Source organism: Nestor notabilis, unplaced genomic scaffold (genome assembly GCF_000696875.1).
Source record: "Nestor notabilis isolate BGI_N333 unplaced genomic scaffold, ASM69687v1 scaffold2516, whole genome shotgun sequence".
NCBI lineage: Eukaryota > Metazoa > Chordata > Aves > Psittaciformes > Psittacidae > Nestor > Nestor notabilis.
The window spans coordinates 58,457-82,795 of record NW_009933133.1 but is presented as its reverse complement, the minus strand read 5'-3'; the positions used below and the strand labels follow the sequence as shown (position 1 = coordinate 82,795).

Here is a 24,339-nt window from a genome sequence, read left to right as displayed (position 1 = left end):
GGTCATTTGGGACAGTGTCGAATGCCTTGCAGAAGTAAAGTATGGGAACTGTACTTTGGCCTCTTCTTGAGGGCTTATGCATATGATACTGATATACTGGCTCATGCAACTCACTTTTAAAAAAAATAAGTAAGTGTGAGCAAAAGTAAAAAGGTCTGTTTAACGGAAAACAGTGTGAGCTTAACTATGAAGTCTGCACGGTGGTTTCAGATTTGGGGGGTACTTCAGACTGCCTGTTTCTATATTCTGCTCATCGCTAACATAATGTCATTGGCAGAGCTCTATGGAATACAAGGAGTGAGAAAAGTGCAAGTCCTGGCTCACATCATAGCTGTGATTATGTGGTTGCACAGATTCCCCATTATGACAGTATCAACTCAGCTATGAATGATCCCTTGATCTGCCCAAGTTGGCATGTCTGTTCTTCCTGTTTCTCCAATAAAATGACTGTTACCTTTTCACTACAGATTTGACATATCATGAGAGTTGTCTGGAATACTAAAACCTGTTTTCTGTCAGATTTTCTATTCAAATACCTAGATTTCCTAAATGAGTTCATGTTCCATTTTTGACATGAGCAGAACAGGATGCAACCCTAAACCAAGTTATTTCAAGATACAAATTTCACAAGTAATTAAAAGCTTCTTATTCCAGAATTGAACTTTGTTTTCTTCAGTTTATCTTTAAATAAAAACTATCTTTAAATCTACACACAGAAAGAGTTTAACACGTTGTTGGATAGTAATACTACTCAGAACCTAAATCTTTAAAAAAAAAAAAATCATCTATAAGGTAGGTAAACATATAACAGTGAAGTTAGTTGTAGAAGAATGAATAATTATTGAAGAACCATGTGACAGTAGTATTCAAAACCAAACTCCATCCTCCCATTATCCCAAGACATTTCCCCTCTCTCGAATGATGATATCTATAGCAACATGTTTATTATTCACCTGCGACTCATGTCCAACTGAAAATGGTGCTCGTCCTGTCTCCACACCAGTCTCATCTGTGAAGGCACTGCTTAGCAGACTGATGGGTTTTGTCCCAGATTTTGTCCCCACTTCTTTACCCTGCTAATAATAAGAACTCATAATTAGGTGGAAATTACAGTTACTGAGCTAAAGTAAAAAGCTAAATCTGGGGATGCAAAAATTGACATTGGAAACAAGATAGTGTCATATGCAGTAACGTTTTGTAATGCTCAGTTTCATAATTCATCACATTGGCATAATAAAAAACAGCAGAAGATACTGCTTTTAAAAAGCATTTCTTTGTCCTAATCAAAGTTTCCTGACCTCTACACTCCTGCAGACTACCATCCTTTCAGATTCAATACCTGCTCCAAAATATAGCTAAGTGAGAGGGCAGATCTGAAATAGAATGCATTTTAAGGACAGAGAGGCCATTGTGATACTCTAATTTGGCCTCAGGTAAAAATGTAGGATTTGTCATGATTAATTCCAGCTTGGTCCAGTAGCTGTAAATTAACTACAGCATAAATGTTAGGAAAACAGGCAATCTGATTTAAAACATTTACAGTGAAGGACAAGGCATTGTAACCCTTGGTAAGCTGGCCTGGTGATTAACTATTTGTCATTTTCGTGTTGGTTTAGTGTTTTACTGAGGCTGCATCTTTGTCTGCACATTCTGTCCAATGATATCAAAACTCTGTATGAATATTAATCAATGTTCATGTTTAACCTCATGTAATTAACCCTACAGCATCTCCATGAGGTGAGTAATATATGTTGCAAATGAGAAAGTGGGAAAAAAAGAGAGGTCAGATGGTTCCCAAAGTCACCCAGAAAGTTCCCAGAAGATCTAGAAAAGGATCAGAATATCCAAATTCCTTGTTCCCAAAGTGCCTTTCCTTTTTCATCACCCTCACCGTCCTATGAGCCATTCATCTATAAGGATGACTTTTGGGTATGGAACTGCCCAGACAATGTGATGTTTTTCTTCTCTGCAGAAGCAAGCTTTCTAACCTCTGTAGCCCACTCAATTGATGGAACAGGGATGCCACAGAAATACAGCAGTAGCATATATACTAATATACTGCAGTTCATATTTGCTAACTTTTTGAGTAGAATGGTGAATTAAGTGAGGTCTTTAATAATGTCTTGAATAATAAATTAGGCAATGTTATGGCAATGTCATATCCCATGACATTGCACCACTTAATAACAAATAAGCTTACTGCTAAGAAGTTTAAATAGAGGTGAGGAAAATATGGAAAGGAAAATCAATGCTTATGGTTTTACCTTTCTCTGCCAAGGGTGTGGAAAGAGTAAGTAGAGATTTACAGTGAAAGTTGAAACTCTTCTCTACACTTGAAAGTAAAAAATCAAAAATATACTTTGGAGGTAAAATGCAGTTGTATATATACAACAAATAACAAATACTGGCATCAAGGCAGTCTGCAAAAATTGACTAACAGTATTTTTTTAAGTATGGGTTGTGCATCTAGCAGTTAATAAAGGAACAAATCCACAGATGAGCCCATATAACTGTGCCATACTAAGGGTAAATATGTGAAAATGGAGAAGCAAACCATATTCCCCCAAGGCAGTATCTTTCAAAACAACTATTTCAGCTCTATACTGAAGCAATCATATTATATTGAACGTTCAAGCTTACTTCACCCTGTACCTACCCCTACCTGCTTTCCAGATAAGAGGTCTTTGCGTTGTACTGTGCTTGGTTGGCGTCCCTCGCTGGGGGGAGAGCGGCTGTCAGCCACTCCTCCCTTGCCCTGAGTCAATTGCTGGGTAGTCTTTGATACGGTTTGCTCCATAAATAACAACTAGGCACACACAAAAATTATTGAGATAGTCAAGTAATATTAAGTCATACTAAGTCAGGCATCACTGTTCAGTGAAAACCTCCCTGTCTGCCCATTTTTCCATTTTACTACATAGAAGTCCAACTCCTACCCAGTCAGTTCAGAAAGTGAGATGAGCCCAGGTAGATTCAGCACCCCAGGGACAAATTTGTGAGGAAGGTGAAAGTAGTATTGCTCCCTGAGGCTCATGATTGTTCTGTTTGACATAAGTCCAAAATGGCAACTGATCTGTGGGGCCAGGGATAGGGGGGATATATGTAAAAAATATTTTGTGACATGTGGATCTAGCAGTTAACAAAGGAACAAATCCACAGACGAGCCAAAGGTGAGCCCATATAACTGTGCCATACTAAGGGCAAATACGTGAAAACGGAGAAGCAAACCATATTCCCCCGAGGTAGTATCTTTCAAAACAACTATTTCAGCTCTAAACTGAAGCAATCATATTACATTGAATGTTCAAGCTTAGTTCACCCTGTACCTACCCCTTCCTGCTTTCCAGATAAGAGGTCTTTGCGTTGTACTGTGCTTGGTTGGCGTCCCTCGCTGTGGGGAGAGCGGCTGTCAGCCACTCCTCCCTTGCCCTGAGTCGATTGCCAGGAAGCCTTTGATAGGGTTTCCTCCATAAATAACAACTAGGCACACACAAAAATTATTGAGATAGTCAAAAGTCGTATTAAGTTATGCATCACTGTCCAGTGAAAACCTCCCTGTCTGCCCAGTTTTCCATTACACTTCATAGAAGTCCAATTCCTACCCAGTCAGTTCAGGAAGTAAGATGAGCCCAGGTAGATTCAGCACCCCAGGGACAAATTTGTGAGGAAGGTGAAAGTAGTATTGCTCCCTGAGGCTCATGGTTGTTCTGTTTGACATAAACCCAAAATGGCAACTGATTTGTAGGGCCAGGGATGGGGGGCGGGGGGCTATATATATTAAAAAATACTGTTTCTAACCCTTGCCAGAGCTTTCCTGTCCTTCAACATGAGCCTGATGTTGCAGAGGAGCACAGACATTATTTTAAATGCCAAGAAATCATCACCTTCTGCAAGTTGACAAGTGAACCTGCTATCGCTTATTTTGGATGAACCTTATCAGTACTCTTCAGGGATACTGAATCATTTGAATAGTTCTGTTGTTACCAAGAGGACAGAAATCTCAGGCAAGAGAACAGGGTATAGCCCATTCTTTAAACAATAATAGAAAGGGAAGAGGGTTTAAAAAACTTACCTGTTCCTCCTATTCTTTCAAGAAATTTTACAGGGTAATTGGTTTACTTATATATTTTTTCTGAGAACAGTCTGCAGACTGTTTACTGAAATGCATTCTCTGCCTGTCACTTTCTAAAATTTCTTACTCTATTTCCTAGCTTAGAAGGGTAATTCACCCTTCTCATTTGTTCTCCATAAAAGCCGAGCTTTTGCCTTCATGCCCAAGATTTGCTCTTTACTTCCGTGATCTTAATCAGAAATCTTATAGACAGGCAACAAACAGATGGAAAATATAAGTCTGTGAAAACGCAGAAGTGCATTACTTTGAAATATTGCATTCTTGCACTGTAAGTGTTGCCAATGGCCTTGCCAGATATATCTGTATGGAGGCTACGTGCTTTGGAGAAAAGAACGTGAGTTCCTGGATTTTAGGCTTCACTTGACATTGGTGTGTGGCCTTGAATAATGCTTCATTGGTCCTCAGTTTTCATGTGTCTAAAAAGGATCACAATGTGTACGTGTTCTTTTGGGTATATATGTCTTTATCTGTCCAGGTACTTGTGTGGTTCTCATCATAAGTAACATCTCAACACATGTGTACATGGTATTTAAAATATGTAAAGGTCTTTTAATGCTACTTATGATGGTTTGCAAGTCCGGTAATTTCTCTGCCCTTAAAGGAATGTTCTTTCCTCAAAGCTGGCCGAACAATTACATTTTGTAAAAAATAAACTTTTGCAAAGCCTATAATCAATAGGAAAAAAAAAAAATCCATTCTATTTTAATAATGAAATTCCAAGAAAAACAATTTTACAAGCAAGCATTCCTCTGTAGAGGTCACAGCTCTGCTAACTCACTGAAACTGGAAACTCATTGTGAACAGTCTAACAAATTCACTGTCAAAGCCGAGAAATATTCAAGAAAAGACAAAGACAAAGCAATTAGCACTTTTTTTTTCTTTTAATAATGTGCAGACTTTTCAAATGCTTCCTCTGAAAAATAGATATGAAATCTGGTTTGGTTTTGTTTTGTTTTGCTTTCAGTAGTGACCCAGAACTGTATATTCTAAAATACGACTTTACATACTGAAAATGCAAACAGGGCTGCTGTTACCCATTGTACACATGGACCATACACAGATTTGTACTTTTTTAAAGTCAGCCTTCTTTTTCACTCTTCTCTTGGCACCAAAGATGACTAAAATACATTTTCCCCTCTGCTTAATGAAAGGAGTATTCCATTGGCTCACCTGCTTCAAGTTAAACATATGTATATGCATCGGCAGGATAGGGAACTAATTGCCCTAGGACTGGGTTGCATGTAAAGCTTGAATTCTAGCAAAAAGATCTTGGTAACTTTGGGTCAGGCTGAGAAAGGGGTATTTGAATTCATGTATGCTTGTTCATGAAGGAGTTTTTATCCAGTCATCAGCTGTCACCTGAAACATTGTGAACCTTACCTCTGCTGTTCCGTCTTCCTTCTTTTGCATCTTTTTTCCCTTTCTTCTCTCCAAGGCAAGTAGAATTTTGTCACTAGCCAAATTGCTTTGAAGCTTACAAAATTTTGGCCAAAATTTAAACAGAAGAGCAAAAATACTCATCTGTGCAGAAAGAAAAGAAAGTCAATCTTGACTATATTAAGAAAACAGAGTTTACTGTAAAATAAAATGTAGTTTACCATGAGAATGAAATAACTATTTCTTTTTCAATACACAGCCTTGTTCCTCCCACGTACTGTGTCCTGACATTTCATCCCAGCTTTGCTCAGCACATGCTTTTCATCAGTGTGTTTATTACTGGTGAGAAATCTTCCTAAAACACAGTTAAAAGGCACTTTCTTTTTTTATATATTTCCCTAAACAATTGTTTGCATTAATGAAAACATCCATCATTTTTTACAAGTATTCTTGATAACATATACACCAGTGGAATTGCTTTTGCACCGCTGTACTGCTCAAGTATTTCAAATATTCAGTTCATTAGGAAGAGGGCTTTTTTCCCCCTCCTTAAGAGAAAGGAAATACTTTTTTGCCTCTGGAAAGGCTCTTAAACCACATTACAGATCTATGAGCAAATCTTGGATAATTTCTAAATGATATAATCTCTCACAGGGTCTTTTTTGAACTAGAATAAGAAAAACAATTTTGGAAAAGCAAACAGAGGGGCTCAGTGAATTCTGTTGCTGCACGTACTAAGGCTCACATTTTTCAATTTGTTTAGGTGTTTAATTCTCATTGAGAAACTGGGCTTCAAAGGAGCCAAACATGCTCAGTACCTTATTGCTTCTGGACTTGAAAGTGACATGTGAGTCCCTGTCATGTTCCTGTCACAGCTTTTTGGCCAAGTTCTTCCCTTGGTTTTGTGCCATGTTTCTGAACTTCACTGGGTTTTACACAGGCTGAAATGACACTTCCATTTCTCTTAGGATCTATATGTACTGTTTTCTCTGACAAACCGTTAATCTTTTGTGGTCCAAACACTTTATGAACTCACAGTTGGTGCTTAAAGGTGTTGGTGATGATTTTAAAGGAAAATAAGAACTAGCTTTCTTAGGTTTAGAAGATAGAACAGAGAAGACAGTAATGAGGAATAAGAAAATAGTAGGTCTGTAGTAAAGGTTCACAAATTCCTGTTCCGTCGTATTAGTATGAAGATCAGAGAGAAAAGTGTCTACAGTCATTTAATGCAGACTTTCTGTAATGAAGGGGAAGACATGCAGTAAGGGAAGCTGTCTTTTGCTTTACTCACATCTACATTTTTTTTTGTAAACTACAAAAACTACAAACTTTCTAATTACAAATTACTTTGCTTGACATTAACCAAGTGGTAAAGAGTGAGCAATTGAAAACATAGACATAATTGATTTCTACTGCCAGAATTCCTAACGCAGTCCTTGCCAGTTGTCCAAGATTGCCCAGTTTATTGAGCAGTAAATTTGAAGCCTTTCTATCATCTCCACTGTACAATCTTCATTGAAATGCATTACTATACTGTTCTCCTTCATGCCCAGGCTTGTGTATGGAATCCAAATCATCACACAAGCAACAAAGACCCTCCTTAAAATCAGACACACAGACTCTAGCCAGACCCGTTACAGAGATTCTCCCAGCTTCTTACCTGTGCCTCTCTAAAAATGTAAGGTCCTAGGTCTCTCCTGTGCTCCAAAATCTTCTTTGCTTGTTCCATTGGGATGTCAATCTGTAAAGCTGGGGGTATGGCAGAATTAATAAAGCAATCAATAATAGCAGTGATCTTTTTCTGGATTGTGGCATCATCACAGTGAGAATGGCACAAGTCCTGAAAGATGAAAAATAGCGTATTCAGGAGAGAGAGAGAGAGAGAGAGGAAAGACCCTTTCCAGGGGCCCAGTGATCAAAGAGCTATAGTCATACCAAAATAATTATACAGTAGATCCCTTCAGTATGTAGGACAAAATTCTTGTAGCAAATGTGCGTGGTCAAAGACATAGTTAAGACATGAGCGGGCCTTCTGGTTTGCAAATGTAGATAATAGCAATCTTTGCTTTTAGGTGATAATCTCTGCCTGCACATTCTAATGGAACAGAATAGTATGTATTTTGCATTCAGCTTAAGTACATTACTGCCAAATAGGAGGCATTTCTGAAAAGACAAACGCACCTACAGGTGTGAAATGCACTGATTCTCACAATGAGCCTGCTGTGACGAGCATACCAATGGTAACTAAAAGACAAAGACATGCTCTAAACTACCAGTACAATCTTCCATTCATTGAAATCTTCTAGTTTCACCATTCATTAAGATTTTCTATTTCCCAAAACCTCAGTGTTTGAAAAAACTCTGTGCAGAACAGAAAATAAAATAAACCTGAACTTACAAGGGTGAGATGTCAAAGGAACACTGGAGGCTTCCTACTTTTTTCAATGTGATCCTATTGTTCTTGTAAAACCTGTTATTACTGTGTCTTCACACTCTGACAATGCTACCATTGGACTTTGACAAGAAGAAAAAATAATTCAAAGAACATCCTTCAAATGCTTTGAAACACGAACTTTCCATCTATCCATAAAACCCAAGAAATTTCTATAACATTAGGAGATCATCTCAGATGTCTACTAGAGACACAATGAGCCCTCTAGAGAATTTTCAGGAAGAGAGCTCTAAATGAAGAATACGCATTTAGTTTCGGTATAGGAGGCTGGATATTTACTTTACAAAGAAATTAAAAACAGGGCTTTTAACCAGAAATGTGGTATGCGAAAGAGCTGGCTTGTATTATTATGAATACTTCTTAGTTTTGTGAAGGAAAAGAAGAATGATAACAGCTACAATGAAGAAAGTAAGGCAATACAAAAACATATTCGATGTAAGAATATATTATGGCTTCCTTTGCTCATCTAACATAGAAGAAAAGGCAAAGAGCTGTAGTAAGAGGGAAGACAAACAAGCCATATGATATGAAGAGGGATGAGACATGAGCACAGAGGAGCAGATGGAAGTGATCCACAGAGTTATATTTTTTCATATTTGTTTTAAAAAATAAAAATGTTTTTTGATTGTCCCAAGATGTGCCGCCAGCCTGATGGGTTACAGGGAGCAATGCAGTCATTGACTCCTAGAGGGAGTTCTGTCTAAATTGATGGCATGATAGAGCTCAGACAATACAAGTATGCACTGTGCAAAGTGCTGCCCACGTCTTTGGCAATATGCCTCCAGTTCAGCCTGACCCACAGCACTCCTACTACTCCAGCTCTTTGCTTCTATAAAGAGCATCAACTGTCTACCACGAGGAATCACATGCATGTAGAAATATGGTCAGATTGCATGGTCAGATTGTACTTTTTCTTGATAAGACAAGTAAAATTAACAAATGACAGAGGGGAGGGGGGGTGTGCAAAAAACAATGAAGCCTTTCTTCAGAGAGCAGATCCACATAGAAAACAGTCTAAACTACACTCCACATGTCCTGACAATGTAGCAATGAAGAGTCACAAATCTGAGAAGGGTTTATGCCATGGAACTTCAGCTGCCTTCATGTCAAGCTTCTAGTCTAAGCTAGTCACTCCATAAAAATGAGAGAGAGAGCAGCACCCCCAGAGAGCGTTTCAGCCAATAATTCCTTGCTTGGGGATCAGAGCCTCTGTGAGGAGAGGAGATTGCCCCTGAAAACAGAGGAGCTTCAGCTTCTTAAGCAGACCCCAAACTCAAATGTGTAAAATTAAACAATGAAATTACCCCCATATGCCTACAGCAGGATCCAAGTGCTACTGCAGCATCAGCTGTGCTTACCTCTTAATTTCTGAGCATGTTTTATAACCTTATGCTCTCTGCATGCCATGTGCACACAGCCTATGGTTAAGAACTCAAGAAAGGCTCTGGACTCTGGTAGCACTTTTGCATCAGCAATATGTCAGAAGCAAAAGGAATGAGGAACAAGTGAAAAGTCCTTGGTGCCCCTGCGTTCAGTCCAGAGTGATGCTAGGAGTCTGCAGTGTGACTTTAAAGCTCACTCCAGAGGTTTCCCATTGTGCTTCACCCCACAGAGCATCAATTTCATAAAGGGGCATGTGTTTGGGAGAGAGGAAATACTTCCTGACCTTCCTCGTCACATTTCATCTTGGCCACATCCTCAGCTGCAGTCAAATGTGACTGTACAAAATGCAAGGGAGCTGGGGTCTGCATTGTACATATAGGCTTTTTGTGTAGATACTGTCTTTACATCTGTACATTTCATTGAATTTAAAAGTTTTATCTGATTTTTAGTGATTGCTGGATACAGAAACAATCCCATTATTTAACAGCATGCAACTACAAAGACAGAATGAACATTTTAATGCTTGCACATTTTCCACTGCTCAGCAGATGTATTCCAAAGTCTGGGCATCAGCTAGTTAGTAGTGTCCCTTTAGAGACTCAGAAGAATATTACAGTTTGACAAACATAAAGAAATATAGGAATAATACATTCAAGCAATTTAAAATACCTGCCCTTAAGAAGTGAGAATTTTCATAGAAGAAAAAAGTTTAAACAGTGAAAGAGTTTTTATGATGCACAAGAAAATGCCTAGAGATATTCTCGTTAAAATTCTCCTAATATGCAGTATTGGATGTATTTGCTTACACATTGAATGATACTCCCCCTGCTCCATTTTGCCACTGTACCTTATATTTCTGAACCTCTTGCCAAAAGAGCACTCCATTCTCCAGTAGGTCTCCTTGCAGTGACACAAAGCGTTGAAACTCATTGGCTGTTACTGGATTCAACAGTGCTTTGCGGAAAGCAATTACTTCACTAGATGAAGAAACACACTTATTGTTCGCATGCTGTCAAAAGAAGAAATAAATGCACCAAATAAACTTTGTTTCAAAAAGCAATAACAAAGGCAATAGTTATCATGAACTGTCTGATTCGTATCTTTGCACTGACCCTAGCTTTCAGTAGTTTGTGAGTTTACGGCATGGATAGAATAGAATGTGGCAAGGTTTCATTTCTTTCTTTCCTTCTTTTTTCTTTTTTTTGAGTTCAGTTTGGGCAGCATTTTTTGGAAGACGTGATGGGAGAGGAAATGACTGACAATGATTTAGACCATATGACTACATACTATAAAGTATGGAAACAGCTATTGTTATTGATTATGGCAACAGGCTACTTTTCTAGAGAACAGTTTGAGTTTTGTGCAAACAACCAACAAAGAAAAAGGAACAGACAAACCACATAGCTTAAAGTTGTAAAATGCTTCTGACAGGGATCTCACCAACAAAATGAGCTTTGAAATGTGTTGCCATGATCACCAACAGAAGCTGGAGTGTTTGCTCTCTGTAGAATAAAGCTACCAATAGTAAAACAGAATTTAAAGTCATCAAGACATTTCAAAGTCATCAAGACATGCTGCAAAGCACAGAGTGGTAGGCAGGCAGGAAAGGGTGGAGAAAGAAAGATGGCTTATGCAGAGACAGTTTGTTTGAAATGAGTTCAGGCTGGCCTGCCTTCCTGAACAAACAGTTCTTGTGTTGTCACTGAGAAGCAAGCCAAACAACCCATTTTTGTTATCAGATGGATGAATGAAAACTATCTTCTAACAGTGGTATAAGACTCTTGAAGTCCTGGAGGGATGGAGTGCTGTTCAATGGTCAGCATAGGACAAAGTCGTTTTCAGTTCTTGCAGACGGTCCTGGAAATCTAACCTGACTCTAACCTGAAGGTCTTTCTGCAGCTTCTCTTAAGAGGGGTTATACTTTGTGTTCTGCCACAGACTCTGCCAGGGGTAAGAGCCTACCCTTATGAGAAGGTGAGTACTGGTTATCTAAAAGGTCCTTTGGGTAAAATAAAGTCAGCTCAAATTAGACAGTAAAGGTGGGATCGTCTCACCCCTCTTCCAATTCTCCAATAATGTTCTATCCCTCTGACTAGGATTTAGGCAAATTTTTGGAAAAAGTATTTCTGAGGCATGTGCATGAAGGGAAGAACAAAACATTACTCCCATCCCTGTGCTAATATATGAACACTGCTTATTTTATGGGTCAACCTTGAAGCAGAACAGGGAAAACAACCATCGTTCTGACAAACAGACAAAGGGAAAACTCAGTTAACAGAACCCACATGCACTTTGGATCCCTTTTGAGCTCATGATTTGCATGAATAATTGCTGACTGGGTCTCCAGTTTGATTTCAACAGACAATAAAAGTTCAACTGAACAAATGTACACAACTTGTGTGTTGGCAATCACAAAGAGTTCACTGCTCTTCAAGAGGAAAAAACTGGCAAACATCTGATGAAATGTATTATTACAAAGGTTTAAGATGTTTAAAATTGATATTATCTCAGTGCTGTAAGATTAAAATACAATTCTGAATGAAACAGATACTGTGAGATATGATTAAACCTGCCCACTCCACTGCATACTTCACATTCCCTTTTGTGTCTGCACATAATCCACTCACAATAATAAATAAACTACCAGATGCTGGAATGAACAGCTTGTCCCAATAAGTCCATTGCATGCAAAATACAGATAAATGTGAATTAAAGGTACAATATCGGTTTGAGGAGGGTTAGTGCTCCAAAGCCTGGGACAAGAGACATGGGGTTTTTTTCAAGTATGACCTCTCCAGCCAGGAAGGGAGAGAAATTTACCATGAACACCCAGCAGGGAGCTATATTAAACAGTGATGTGAGTAATCAGTCCACTGCAGCCAATACAATCATGCCTGCTTTCAACAGCATTACATTTGGGCCACACACTGTCAGCAGGGAAATTGTGAAGGATGTGCAAGGTCCAAATGAAAAAGACAGTGAAACTGCAGACACAAGAGAGAGGAAACTTCACTTACCTTCCACAGTCTAGTTGTCTTCTGTTTTTGTCGTGAAGTATCTTCAATTATGTCCCTTATCTATGGTTGAGCAGAAGATTATAATTGGGTTTTTAACTCTTCTTGTTTCATGTTTAGCCCAGTAATGATTATAGCTGATACATCTTCATATGGATGTTTATTTCTGAATCTTGTTGTGGACCCACACTGAATGCCATCCCTCATTCAGCTATAAATGAGCACATGCTTATCAAGACAGGGGAGTTAAAGAAGACAACAGGCAATAGCAGTCAGACTGCACTCTTCCACTGGTTTACCTTATCCATAGTGCTCTGAGGGATCAATTATATAAGGAACAAATTTGGGATTTTTCTTTTTTTTTTGGTATGAAATTGTTTTGGTTCTTTTCAACAGCTGTATCAGAAATACAGACTCAACTCCACAGCTTCTTTATAGGAAAAATACACCTCAAATCAAGGGCAGATTTTCTGATTAAGGACTACATAGCATGCCCAGAGTGTTTGGTCACTGTGAAATATGAAGCCAATTGGAGAATGTCATCTGGTTTCATTTCTTCTAAAACACTTTCTTCAAAGGACCTTTTCATCCTCTGAATTTGCAATAAGAAAGAGAAAAGAGCAGTCAGACATAAATGGAGTTAGAAAGACTAAAAGCTCATTAGAAGTATGTATTTCCTGTAAACTGTTGAATACAGCATCTTCTGAACTGCTTGAGCTATTCTCCATGCCAGTGCAGTGCAGCAGGTGCAAGAAGATGCATGAGCTAGCTTTCAGACCTGGAAGCAGCTCAGCCTTAGTGCATGGTCTTGTGCCACGGCTTAGAAAGGAGGAAGAGTTCAGCTAAAAAGGGCAGAGGGTTAGGAAATTTTACTCTAATTGACATATTCATTATTAAAATCACTGTCTTATCAGAACCTATACTTCTCAGATTGCTTAGTGCTCTGAATCAATGAAAGGGATACAGTTCATATGCACTTCTGACAACACTTCTGATAAAATTCTTGATATTAAAAAGAGGGTAGAAAACAAGTTTTATGAATCACTGCAGTGTGCATATGTGTCTGCTTGGTGGAACTGTCAAGTTTCCTTCTGATGTGACATTTGCATTTCAGAGCTGTTGTGGAAGTGCAAAAAGCCAAGTCTGTTTGCATCTGTCACCATCAGGATGATCTCCCTACATAGATCCCAGCCACATAGGCACACTCATAAACGGCAGATGTTAGCTCTGCCCATTCCCCAGTCCTTCTAATGAGCCAGCAGGAGTGAAAGGCTCTCATTCCCAATTTTCTGGCAACTTTCTGAAGTAACCAATTGGAACAAGGCTTGTAGCAGTTAACCTCCCCACTCAGCAGATTTCACAAGTCCTGGAGTCATTTCTACAGGCACCACAGCTCCAGATGGTAGAATACAGGCAGTGTAAAAGAGAGAGGGAGAGAGAGAATACAGCATAGGAAGCCCACTCATTTGCTTGTGTTCTCATCCCCTTGGGCAAATCCTTTATACAAAGCAGCATTTCTTATGTATGCAAGGGTATGGCTGGGGCAAAAAGACATATAGACAGTGAGGCACTACAGTAAAGGTTAGATTACTCTCCTGGCAGCCTGGCTGGCAGCAGAGCTAACACCAGGTCCTTCATATTTAGGATAAAACAATAATACTGTCAACTAGACTAAGCCTTCAGAGAAACTGCCTTCACAGTTATCAGGCTAAATGCTTCAACCTGTACATGCTACAGCGTCTCTTTAAATGTTAACTGAATGTGAGTTGTGACCTGCTTTTCCTCTGAACCATTTTATCCCAATTATGAGCCAAACAACAAGCAATGTCTGGATGTGTTGCTGTTCTTAAAAAATTACCTTTGCTTGTCCCTCCACCCGATGGTGTTCATCTGCCAGGAACAATGGCAGCCATTGTTTTTCTAATCTCTTCTGGATGCATTGCTGAATTTCTACCAGAACCGCTGCTGAAAGTTGATCCTGAAGGATTTGTCCCCATCCTCCACCTGAATGAATTAGCTAAGCAATCCAAATACAATAACACATGACATAAACTTCTGTGTATACCAAAAATCCTTTATCTCTCTACATCCTTGGTTTAGCAAAGCATGAGCTTAACTGTAAGCAAAGCATTTAATGCATGCTTACCCAAAGCTCACATGTACTTTTCATAAAAGGGAACAGATTACATTTGTCCCTACCTATAATAGAATACAGACTCTGGCAAATACTACCCCAGCTTGACCAAGTAAATTTCCTAAGTATCAAGACATATCAGAGTACCACAGCTCAGACTTGCTGTCTGTGGCTTTACTGACGTACTAAAATAGAAAGCTGGAACAAGTCACTCTGCCTGACAGACATTTTTACACTTTTTCTGAGCTTTGTTGTGCATGCTCTGGCTGCAGACACAGATCAGGATTTGAGATGTTCTGTAAGGTGAGGGGGAGGAAGAGCCTGAACAGGAAGGAAGGGACCCCCACAACCAGAACCAGATTTCTGGCCAAAAATATAGGTAAGATTTTAGGAGATAGCCTGGGTAAAATCTGGAGCAAAGCTGCTTATGAACTTTTATCTCAGTCAAATTCAGTGTGATTGTTTTTTATGAACAGTTTTGTAACTGGTACCTGTTCTTGTTGTTCTCTGGTAGCTGGGCTGTTGGGTCCAAAGAAGTATTGTTTGTTTAAGTACTTGGTTTTAATGTCTTTAGATTTTTCCTCCCTTTTTTCTTTATCCTTGTGGAGCATCTTTCTGAACTGTTCAATATCTAGCCAGCACATGAGATCCATGCTACAAACAAATTTAAACAGAATGTCTTTTCAATATTGAGTTAATTTCATCAACATTCTACAGAGTTATCAGTTTAACCACAAGCCACCAAAGTGTTCAAGTCCTAAATACCAGGTCAGATTAGACTGAAATTTTATGTCATTTTTTCTTTGCTAGTACCATCTGGTGAGACCATAGCACTTGCTGAACAGGCAGATCAAACACATCTTTGGGATCTCATTTAGGATCCCTTTTGGAGTACCCTGAATGGAGTAACCTCCACAGTGTGTTGCTGCTAAATCCAGTGGGGACTGTGAACCAGAGCCATAGTGCAGAGCTCACAGAGAGAATGAAAAATGAAACATGAGAATTTGAAGCAGTACTGAGGCTGTGAGCCACCAAGAGATGAATTGACACCTCCTGTTCTGCGTCCTTGTCGTGTTGCCTGAGAAAGAAGCAGGGATAACATCTGGAAACGTCAGCCCCAGAAATCACCCCCTTCCTACCCTGTGTGAAGTGCTAGAGCTTAAGTCAGTCTGCAGTCACCCAGACAAAACCAATTTATGGCAGATTTTGTTTCTATGGCTTTGTGTGGGCTGCCTGTCCATAAATCATCGATTCTACTACTTATTTCAATATTCATAGTAAATTATAATTAATCACCATATGCAATTCTTGAATCTATATATTGTTCATAACTGATTGTGTGTAAAGTATTAATTTAGGTTTGTTTTAATGGAGCATATATTGGTTTTGTTGTTTAAACCAGAGGACAGAATAAGTGACATACCTACAGTTTCAGTTTAATTTATAGGACTGTTTTCTAATAGTATCTTATTAGCTGAAGTTTTGTGAGCATTTTAATGAGGACATTCACTGTATTTGCAGCAGGAAATATGAAACATTAAATTCAGACAAATCTGTTTCACTTTTCCAGTCAGTTAGTACCTGGCTTTTTCAAAACTTTGATCTAAAAGTAAAATTTTCAAAAGCGTCTAACTGATTTAAGAACAGATGTCCACTTCCAGAAGTATTTTGAGACCTGTGTTCTACTGAGACTAAGATTCTTTCATTTGCTAGTTCATCACGACGTAAGTTCACCTAAATGCAAGTGATCCAAGTTACTGTGGTTTATGGAGTTACTCCTTGGCATCTACCAATGACAAACAACCAAATATGTCCATCTTATTTAAAAAGCAAATTCTATAATCTTAAAGTGTGTTAGGTTAAACTGTTTATAGTGGTGGCTTGTCCTACCGTACTCTACTTTTTCCTTTCAACAGATCAGAAGCATGTGCATAGTCAGTTAGTCTGGCAAGAGTAACAAGTGATAACCCACTAACCCAAAGCAGTGCAAACTGTTTTGCAATTGTGTGAATATGTCCTATATATTTAAGAAAATATTAATTGATGGAACTCCTTTTAGTTTATTACTAGAATTTGTGCTCAGGTTCAACTCAGTCTGTCCTTCCTGAAACTCGGATCACATAACTATAAATTTTCATTAAGAAGCAAATGACGTATTCGTGGTTTTTGCTGAAATTTTCTAGACTGCATTAATTCTAGGATCCCTTCAAGCTTATAGTACCATTAAGTATCTTTACTGTAGCATGCTAGCTGGAATTTAGAGTTCCTAGGTCTGGACCCAGCTCTGAAACACTGTTTTGTGAGACTTTTTCAAATTCTTAGTTCATTATGAATTTTTTACAAAAGAAAATTTCTCCATAAATTACATATTTCTCTGCCTGGCTCTATGACATAAGATGAGACTTGTCTGTGATTAACAGAGAGGCAGGAAGTCCCAAGGGTCATTCAGTGTACCTGTTCAAGACCTCATCTTAGCCAGTGACCTGTTATCTGGTGATTCCTGCCATTTCCCCAGTTAGAGACGAACTCTAGACCAGTGGTCTCCAAAGTAGGGTGTGCAAAGAGATGGTTCACTGGGGAGCAGTAAGAAAATATTAGGACTTCAGTAGCACATATATATAATTTATAAAAATTAAATATACATGTATCAAGGGTGCATGCTTACAAATCTTTCTCTGATGGGGTGCGCAATCAAAAATGTTTGGAGACCACTGGTCTAGACAGCTAACTCAGAAGTCACTTGACCATAGGGACCTGCAGAAGTGATGACACTGACTCTTGGCCAGAGGAATCCTGTGCTAGACATCTATCTCTGGACACTTTCGGAAAAGCTGACCAATACCTGATCTAAAATGATAGCAGTGCTTGACTAGAAACAAGAGGCAATATGCAAAGAATCAGTTTATGGGAACCCAGGTTAAAGGAAGTGACAACTTAAGGACTTGCTAGCAGTTACTTAAAAAGTATATTTGCCTTTTCCTAAAACAGGATAGAGATCGGTGTGAGGCTTGGGGAAAAAGAGGGAGAGAGAAAGTGGCAGAGTCACATTTACTTCTGCTAGAACTAGAACTTCTGTTTAGATGTTCATTTTTAAACAAATGGGCTCACTTTTTCAAAAACCCTGCATAAACTGTATCTGCTGTGAACTGGTCCTTAATTCTGTTTAGATCAGTGCAAACACAAAACTGCAGTTGTTCTCACACTGTAAGAATAATGTGGCTGTCTTCTATTTGTACATTTTTATAATATCCAGCTTTAATTTTTAAAATGTACAAAATTGAATCTGTACTAAAAGAGAGACATTTTTACTCATTATAGGCTAGTTGCTCTACTCAGGGGTTTGCCACTAATCAAAGCAGAAACTGAAAGCAGAACTGTAATACAAACATGTTATGTAAGGAGAATATTTACCCCCAAAATGTTAAGGCAATTCAGTTGTCTGAACAATGTGCATGTGTATTTCATAAATATACAAACACATTTTAAAAAAGACTAAAATCTGTGAACATTTAGATAGCCAAGATCCCCAGCAAAGATTTCTTTGAACTTAGAAATGGATAAAATAATAATAACAAAGAAACATACCCAGCAGAATGCTCATTAAGAAAAGCCCAGAACTGTTCTAACTTCTCCTTGTCATGGATGAGGTCAGATAGATTAGAACCTGTCAATTCTCTGGGAACTTGGTGCAAGTGCTCATCTTCTTTTAGAGCATCAGGGCAAGATGGCAGACAAGTGTCAGGAGCAGTACTCTGAGGGAAGAAATTATTTCACTTGCATAACTGCTTTTTTCATCTCTATGTTTTGCTCAGTCTCATAATCCTTGCATTAGATAACTTCTGTCTCTGTAGGACAGCTTTTGATTGCTGAGAAAATAAATTAAGACTCCAGCTCTTAATCAGCTTTAGTTTTATGTTTGCTTTAAACATACCAGGTTACCTAATCAAATAAACCAATATATACCTGTAATTTACTTGAAATTTAGGTATTTACTCAAGATTAAGGGCCCAAAATACATTCCACAGACTTTAGTGGAAACTCTTTCATTGCCTCCAATCATACAGTGGTCTGATGCTGACGTTACTGACAGAGGATCTATATTTGTAATTAACACAATGGCTGTCAATCTTTCCCCAGAATTAATGGTAGAAATCAGACTACTAGCTTTTCCAAATTGGCATGTAGTCAGTCTTTCATTGCTGATACTCAACCCTCTCTGATTGATAGAAAAATGAGTTTGTTTTTGTTATTAGGTGCTTGTCTTACCTCATCCTTCTTGGAACCACTCTCCTGATGCAAAGCCTGGAGCTTTCTAAAGTACACGGAGTCCAGCTGTCGAGTTTCCTCCACCAGCTCCACCTAATAAAAATAATATCTTATGTCATCCCTACAGTACACATTATAGAAAGATGGAGAGAACCGAGTGGGCACCTTGCCAGTGACAGAGGATAGAAAAGAATCCATTTGCCAGTAATGAGACTGATGTTTAGAAGATACTAGAAGTCACACCTTTGTGGCAAACAATTCAATTAAAAACTCTAGTAGAACAAAATCTTCATATCTGTGTAGGATCACACGTAGATTTCTGCAGAACACCACTAAATAACTATATCTTTTTAAAAAGAGCTTTGTATTAAAAAAAATTGGTAAATTATATTGTGCATATAACCTATTGTGTATATTGTGTGTATACTCTATCGTGTATATTGTGTCAGATGTACCTGATTGCTTATAACAGTAAATTTTATATCAAAGTGCCACTGCGAAGCAGAAAAACAGCTTTTAAAACTGTGACTCTCAGTGGGAAATGTCAAAAACAGTGGCACAGATTTCCAGATATGGAAATTTAAGATAAGAAAGATGCTATAATGTCTAAATGTCAAAGGTGGAAACTTTCAGACTTTCTTGTCTCCTTCTTAGTTTTATACCAGGTAATGCCTTAAAATAATAAGTTGTCCATGATTAGAACTCATGAAGTACTGGTGTTCTTTAATTTAATTAGAAGCTTCATGTATATAACTAGAGCAGTTCTCCATGTTACATGCAAACAATCAGTAACTGCGTAAGGAATAGTCTGATGACTGTCTCGGCTGACTAAGCCATTCAAATGCAGGTTTTAGGATATTTAGCAGAATTAAGCCAACGTGTTATACTGATTAGCACGCCCACTACAAAGATTAGAAAGCTGTGGTCTTATTATACAAGCATTTATGCACAAGAGAGAGAATGCCAATTTTAGATTAATATTCATTATGCTTTTGTCTACATGTGAACACCACACTAATCACTGTGTTATCTGAATGCCTTCAGGCTCCAAGTAATTCTATTCCACTGTTATAAAGTGCTTTTGGGTATTCTTTCCTTTAAAAGAAAATGTAGTTTAAAAGTAAATAGGAAAATAATCCGGAACATTTTTTATATAATTTAAACAGAAAGCAGATAGAGGCAGGATGGCAGTCAATAAAAAGGAACCCTCCTGCTTTCATGTTTCATTTAAAGATAAAAATGTAGATACATACTGACTATGTCCCAAATAAACAATTTTGGACTCACCTAATTCTTGTTAAAATATCTTGTTTCATTATGGGCCAAATACATCCTGCTGTATGGTAGAACAAAGGGGAAGAGTAGAGCCGGGGACTGAACAAAATATAAAGCAGACCTTGTCTTAGTGCTGAGGAGTGTGTGTCTAAGCATCAGCCTGTCTTTAGTACAAAGAGACTCTAGTGCCTCCTAGAACAGGTTGTGTTATATCTGTGTATTATAACTCTTCACAAACACATGTACTGTGCACTCGAAAGTATTTAGTTCTGTTTTTTCATGCTCTGATTAAGATGTTTGTGTTATTAGGGCACTGAGAAGTCTGCACGTAACTGCACTTGCAAAGCAAAGCAGCATCTAAACTGAAAGGGCAATAGACTATCCCTCAGTTAACTCACGGAGGTATAAACTGACACACATACTAATTTAAAGCAAAAGTTTATATTTTCAGCTGTTACTTTGGAGTATTTCTTCAATCATAGAAGCAGTAGAAAATACTGTACTTGGAGAGTGCTCAAAAGCAGAGTCTTTTTTGTACAAAAATGATGTATAATAATACTTGGCTGAGTCCATGACCTGACTCAGTGAGGACTGGCAATAAATATTAGACAACTAGTTCTGATAATACACATGGAAAATACACATTTACAAAAGACTGTAAAACTAGTCTGATAGAAAGTAACCAAAACTTCATATTAATAAAAGCATCAATCAATTACATGGTGTTCTGCAGTTCATTAACAATTATAGCTGAAATAGCTTAGTCAAAATAATTTATCTGAAAGCTGAGAAAAGATGCTGAAAAGTGAAGAGAATATTTTGCAGATATATTTGGATTAGTATATTTCATTTTGATAAGGTTTTTTCAGTGTTCAAACTTTCAACGTTTCTGAAGGAGATGAAGTTATCACAGGATGAGAAGGAAAGTCCCTTTGTGGATTAATTATAAGGTACAAAGTACAAAATAAAGAAATAAATAACTCTCATTATGGGGTGGGGTTCCTATTAGAGTCTCACAGGGATCTGCTCTGAGGTTGTTTTCGTTAAACATTCAGAAATTATCTGGAAAAGGAGGTGAGTGAGGAGACAACAAAGTTTGCAAAATTATTCCACAGGGCAAAAATATTATATTGACTTTGAAGAGCAGCAGGATTTCAGGACACTTCAGTGTCTGCATGATAAAAGGGCAGCTGAATTCAAGGACAACAAACATTAAGTCATTCCAATAAGCTCCAAATTGGGCTTTCCATTAGTTGTTCTCACTTTGTAAAGAGATCTTGGAATCATTGCAGATGGCTGTTAGTTTACATATTGCACATCCCCTCAAAGTTCACCAGGAATCAAAAGGCAGTTAGTATCATAGGAACAATTAGGAAAGGAACAAAGATCAAAACAGAAAACATGATTCTGCCACTGAATAACCCTTAGTGCATCCAGGCCTTGAGTACTGCTTGCATCTCATCACAAAGATATGAATTAATAGCTGGGGGTGATAAATGTAACAAAGATATGGAATGCCTTCTGTGAGAGGAGAGGTCAAGTAGTCCAGGATTCTTGAGTTTCAAAGAGATGTAACTGAAGTGGAATTAAACAGAAACATGTAAAAGCATAGCAACATTAAGAATATGACAAGATAGCAATTGTTCCCTCTTCCTTGTGAAATAGGAAACTAGGGCACCAGGTGAAATTATCATGGAGAGGTCTGCAAGCAAACCAATATACGCATTTTTTCTCCTATTGTATGATTAAACCACAAAACCCATTAATGCACTGAAGCTAAAGATATAAAATGACTCAAGACACATTTACATAAACCCATGGGGGAAAAAAACCCAACCTACTCATCAAAGACTATTAGACACAAAAATGTGGGTAAATTCTCTGCTTCATTAATCTCCTCAGTTGCAAAGTGCTGAAGCTGGCAATACTGCCATATGTTTTTTTTCTGTTCTTATACTATATTCTTAAATGTTTAATATTGGCCACCATTTATAGGCTTAAAAGATCATTGTCAAGTTTGATGTTGGGAATCTGTTCTCCTGATTGTTCATAAATGCATGCACAACATAATAACAAAAATACAATGTGGTACAAAACTGCCACAAAAGGAATTCAAAATTTTTAGAGGAGGCAATGCATGTATGCATGTTCTCATTACATGCTGACAGAAGTATCAGCAGTAAGTGATGATATTTCCTGTAAAAATGGAGATGCTTCGTCTAAGGTCATAGTAGAGAAAAACAGGAACAAGAACTAACTTCCTGCCCTCTACCTCCTGATTTCCCATTTTAAGTTTCTCCCTCTGTACCCAAGAGAGAGATCTTAAAGACTTGGAATTAGAAGTTTGACCTGCAGCTGGTAACTTGTAGGTAAGTTTATAAACTGCAGAGAGCCACAGCATCCACCACTGCCTCCAACATTTCTGATTTGTCAAAAGCAGAGTCAGGATTGCAGCCATTTCCTCTGACCTGCATGAGCCTGCTCAATTCAAGCCTTCAGAGGCTTTCTGGAATTAGAACTGAGTAGATCACCAAGCCACCTGCTTCAGGAAGCCTGCAGGGCACAGTCAGACCTTACACAGCAGGGCAGCTATCTAAAAGGTGTTTGGGAAAAATACAGCTGGATCACCATATCACATTTCCTCTTATGCTAAGCAGTAGCTGCACTTTAATTCCTAACACCAGGAAATACTTTATAGAATTATTATGGACCTAGCATCACTGTACTAACACTCTAGAAACACAGCTTATTTTTATTTGATCAATGGTAAGATTGCAGAAACATGACACTTCCTGAGTGCAAAGAGAAATTTTGCCATAGTAAGTTACATTCCTCCTTGCTTGCACCTTCCTCCCAGATGGGAAGTCTGCTCTCCGCAGGAAGCTCAGCCTACTCCACTCATCAGTATAGAAAGGAGTGGGTGAGCAAAACACCACATAATACTTCTCCCTTCCTGACTAGAATTGTAACAGAGTTGTATATGAAGGCTCTCGTGATTTTCTTCTCTGTCACAAGAATTTTTCACTGTGTCATCCAGATGAGTTACCTTTCCATAAGTATGTTTGTCTTCTTCCATCATCTTCATCCATGGTTCTATCAGAACAGTGAGGATATATTCTTCTGCTGAGTCAAAAAGATCCTCAAAAGCTGGGTCAATTTTCTGATAAATCATGTTTCTCTTCCTCTGATGAAGTCCAATATCCATACTGGCAGATGGGGCAATGTAAGTTGCATAAAGGAACTACAATAAATCAGAAGAAAACTGATTCTAAGCCATCATCTATTCCAGTGGTCATAGTCCATTGAAGGAGAGAATGAATGCATATCTGTCCCACACTGCCCTGCTGTATATTCTAAACATAATTCTAGTTACACGTGCCTTGTTTTCATCAATATTACAATTTTGCCCAAAAATCAGTTATTGCCATAACTGACCTCCCTGCCATTTTTACTCGTTAAAATGGTTAGACCACAAATTAATACTTAATGCAATTTTTATTTGGAAATATTTGACTGGTTCTTAGTTAGATTCAGGAACCACAATCGTTTCAGCAACTGCATTCTTCATGAAGTTGTATTGTCATTTTGCAGAGTATGTGCTGGGCCACTTTATGAAGGAGTCTTACTTCTTCTGAATGGATGGGAATTTGTAAATCTAAGGTTAAAATTAGTGGAAGAGTGATATAATTCTGTGTGGAGATTCTCATGCACAGTTCTTCGACATCAGTGAGACTATCACGGTACAGGATCCATAGCAGGAGATATCACCGCACAACTAAGGTCTAAATCCTTAGCAAAGCAGGGATTATAATATGCTTGTTTATGAAGCACACAGAGTTTGCTATTCAATATGTACAAACAGAAGAAAGCTGAACCTGGAGAATGTTTCATTCTCTCTATCAGCTCATTCTTGAAGCACAGAGTAATTTATTTATTTATTTGTTTGTTTATTTATTTTCAAAATATTCTCCTAAGTCAAATTCTTGGTTTTTAAATGTTTCATAAATTACTATAAAAAAGAACATTGAAAACTCAATGAAAAAAACACTTTCTTCCAGGAATATCTTGGAAGAAGATATTCTAGAACATCTTTCTAATACATTATGATTCTGACTGCAACTAGAAACACAAGTGAAAAAAGATGCTGTCATAGTAGATTTCATGCACTTATAAATGTTTTCTCTTCTTCGTATTTTCAAAGTCAAACTAATTTTCAAACATATGTTCAGGGAATCAGATTAGTAGTATAATAAAATTTCTCTCTAGGATGGCCCTGACGAGCCCACCTTCACTATTTATTATCACA

General features: G+C 38.0%; 1 protein-coding gene across 1 annotated transcript in view; it reads right to left on the bottom strand.

Moving 5' to 3' along the window:
* Positions 1 to 890: 890 nt before the first annotated feature.
* RGS22 (regulator of G-protein signaling 22) overlaps positions 891 to 24,339 on the bottom strand; it is a 58,605-nt gene continuing 35,156 nt past the window's right edge. Inside the window, exons 14-25 of the mRNA XM_010016703.1 lie at positions 23,080 to 23,274; positions 18,759 to 18,851; positions 18,078 to 18,244; positions 14,984 to 15,146; positions 14,217 to 14,375; positions 12,362 to 12,421; positions 10,192 to 10,353; positions 7,170 to 7,349; positions 5,513 to 5,653; positions 3,331 to 3,480; positions 2,663 to 2,806; positions 891 to 1,073 (exon numbers count right to left, since the gene is read on the bottom strand). Of these exons, the coding sequence (XP_010015005.1) occupies positions 891 to 1,073; positions 2,663 to 2,806; positions 3,331 to 3,480; positions 5,513 to 5,653; positions 7,170 to 7,349; positions 10,192 to 10,353; positions 12,362 to 12,421; positions 14,217 to 14,375; positions 14,984 to 15,146; positions 18,078 to 18,244; positions 18,759 to 18,851; positions 23,080 to 23,274 (1,797 nt within the window). The remainder of the gene's footprint in view (positions 1,074 to 2,662; positions 2,807 to 3,330; positions 3,481 to 5,512; positions 5,654 to 7,169; positions 7,350 to 10,191; positions 10,354 to 12,361; positions 12,422 to 14,216; positions 14,376 to 14,983; positions 15,147 to 18,077; positions 18,245 to 18,758; positions 18,852 to 23,079; positions 23,275 to 24,339) is intronic.